Raw genomic sequence first — 1,881 nt, 5'->3', positions numbered from 1 at the left:
AAAAAGGTCTCAAACAAATGGTCGAAGTTTTGGGGTTTACCTGCAATGGAAATTGATCGTAATTATGTCTGGAAAAATAAATTAATTTTAATTGAATCAACTTTAACTCCAGGTAGGTAGTGTATATACATTTCTACCAGCTAACAGGTAGGTAAGTACACAACGATGGATAGGAAAGATTGGATAGAGAGTAAGCTTCAAACGGATTCAGCCACATTTAATTCTATTTACTGGCCTGTATTGCAATATTTTCTATATAGATGTTTCATTTTGATTGAATGTTGCTGAGCGCTCCACGAAGGTGGGATGTCGAGTTAGCTCATTCGGCATTGGCGTAAAATGAAAAGCTCATCACTTTGTTCAGTTCGTTACTTCCGGGAGATTGATGGTGTGTAGTGACACTCACGTGATAGCTTCCTTTTGGAATAAAGTTCATCAACGTGCTGCTATTCTCGAAGGTGAAATCATTCACAGTGTAATGACCCTGGAAAGAAATACAGGAATATTAGATTATACACTATATACGCAAGGAGAGGTAGCCTTGGAAACATTTGCAGTGTCACAAACAGTTCGGTTATTATTTTTAGGTATCGAATTATATTGATCGCTTGTTTGAATTAATTGTATATAGGTCAATGAGATGGAATGCTAATATTGCAAGAATTCGTCTAAAATAAAGCTTACAAAATGATATCCAGAGTCCGGGGATGGAAGCCACTAAAATTTCAAACCCGAAAAGATTCATTTTAAATGTGGAGAAATTCGAAACAATATGTAAATCGTAAAGTGTGAGATCAAATTGAAAACTAAATTTGATGTTGTGATTTCACTGATAATTATTACTCAGGCTACTGGCATTTTGGTTGTTTTGACGGTTAAATTATAAAAAAAAACCAAACTAAAAAACAACACTGAAAATTAATTCAATCGCGTAAACTGAAATCAAATTATAATACTAAAATCAAAATCAAAAATATCAAAATCTGATTTTGATTTGCTGTCATTTTGATGTTGAACTTTGCTTGGGTCTTTAGTACATAAGATTCACTTATGGCTCTCTAGTGGCTTAGGTGTACTCACCGGTTCATAGGGGCACATCAAACCAAAGCTCACAAACTTCTTCGCTTCCGTTGAAATAAATCGTACCAGGGGATTCTCTGCCATACTGGGATCAGTTTTGCAGGTGTCTAGCATTAGATCAACTACAGGCACATACGCATCATTAATTTTCTTTGAAAATACTGGCTTTACCTATTGATATGGGATATTGGGTGATTACGGTTTTTATTCGCTATATGCATTGAAATTTTACCCAGAAGTTTCCTTCGATTTTCTTTAGCAGATCACAGTTCAAGCCAATTGAGTACATTCCGCTTTCAACTTTGACGTTGATTGTACCTTTGACATACTCTGGGTTCATTTCACTTGTCAAGTTTGAAAAGCGAACGCCGGCATCTACCTATGTGTGAAAATGTTATTAGTTATAGAAAATCACGTTTTGACACTTCATAGCATACTTACAAGTAGATTACGGGAACAGAAGAAAGCCAACAAAATAATAAACCTCGTCATTGTTCTAACGTCGATGATGGACTCAACTGACGATTCCTATAGACATTGTTCCAGTTTATATAGCTCTTGAAAAGATTTTATCATTTCCAAAATAATTACTAAATGATTGATTATCTCAGCTTTGGCTGCTGGATGCAACATCCGGCGTAGGGTAATTTGGACAATTGAGGTCGTCTAAAAAACTGGTGTTCAATAATTGGAATTGCACTGCTGGATTGCTTTGCGTGCCTTTTTCACCAAAAATAGGCCAACTGGAAATGCAGCACTCATTTTCTGAAATTTGATTTAGTAGAATTATAATTTAACACA

The 1,881-nt window shown here is 35.4% G+C and overlaps 1 protein-coding gene across 1 annotated transcript; it reads right to left on the bottom strand.

Annotated features, from left to right (window-relative positions):
- Window positions 1-216: 216 nt before the first annotated feature.
- On the bottom strand, window positions 217-1,594 carry LOC135714925 (uncharacterized). Its single transcript, XM_065238321.1, has 4 exons — window positions 1,522-1,594; window positions 1,313-1,459; window positions 1,081-1,251; window positions 217-484 (listed from the first exon to the last, which is right to left on the bottom strand). Exons 1-4 carry the CDS (start codon window positions 1,570-1,572, stop codon window positions 320-322), a joined length of 534 nt encoding a protein of 177 aa, XP_065094393.1. The 5' UTR covers window positions 1,573-1,594; the 3' UTR covers window positions 217-319.
- Between the last annotated feature and the right edge of the window lie 287 nt (window positions 1,595-1,881).

Source organism: Ochlerotatus camptorhynchus, unplaced genomic scaffold, assembly GCF_037179485.1.
Source record: "Ochlerotatus camptorhynchus isolate MF236.1 unplaced genomic scaffold, CSIRO-AGI_Acam_v1.1 ptg000764l, whole genome shotgun sequence".
NCBI classification, from domain to species: domain Eukaryota; kingdom Metazoa; phylum Arthropoda; class Insecta; order Diptera; family Culicidae; genus Ochlerotatus; species Ochlerotatus camptorhynchus.
The sequence above is the reverse complement of the archived record's forward strand: the minus strand, read 5'-3'. Positions and strand labels throughout refer to the sequence as shown.

Excerpts from the sequence above, each read along its gene's own strand:
- LOC135714925 (XM_065238321.1), bottom strand. The coding sequence starts at position 1,572 with ATGACGAGGTTTATTATTTTGTTGGCTTTCTTCTGTTCCCGTAATCTA. Across the intron at positions 1,460-1,521 it reads TCTGTTCCCGTAATCTACTT|GTAGATGCCGGCGTTCGCTT; the intron begins GTAAGTATGCTA and ends TTTCACACATAG. Across the intron at positions 485-1,080 it reads TGATGTGCCCCTATGAACCG|GGTCATTACACTGTGAATGA; the intron begins GTGAGTACACCT and ends ATTTCTTTCCAG.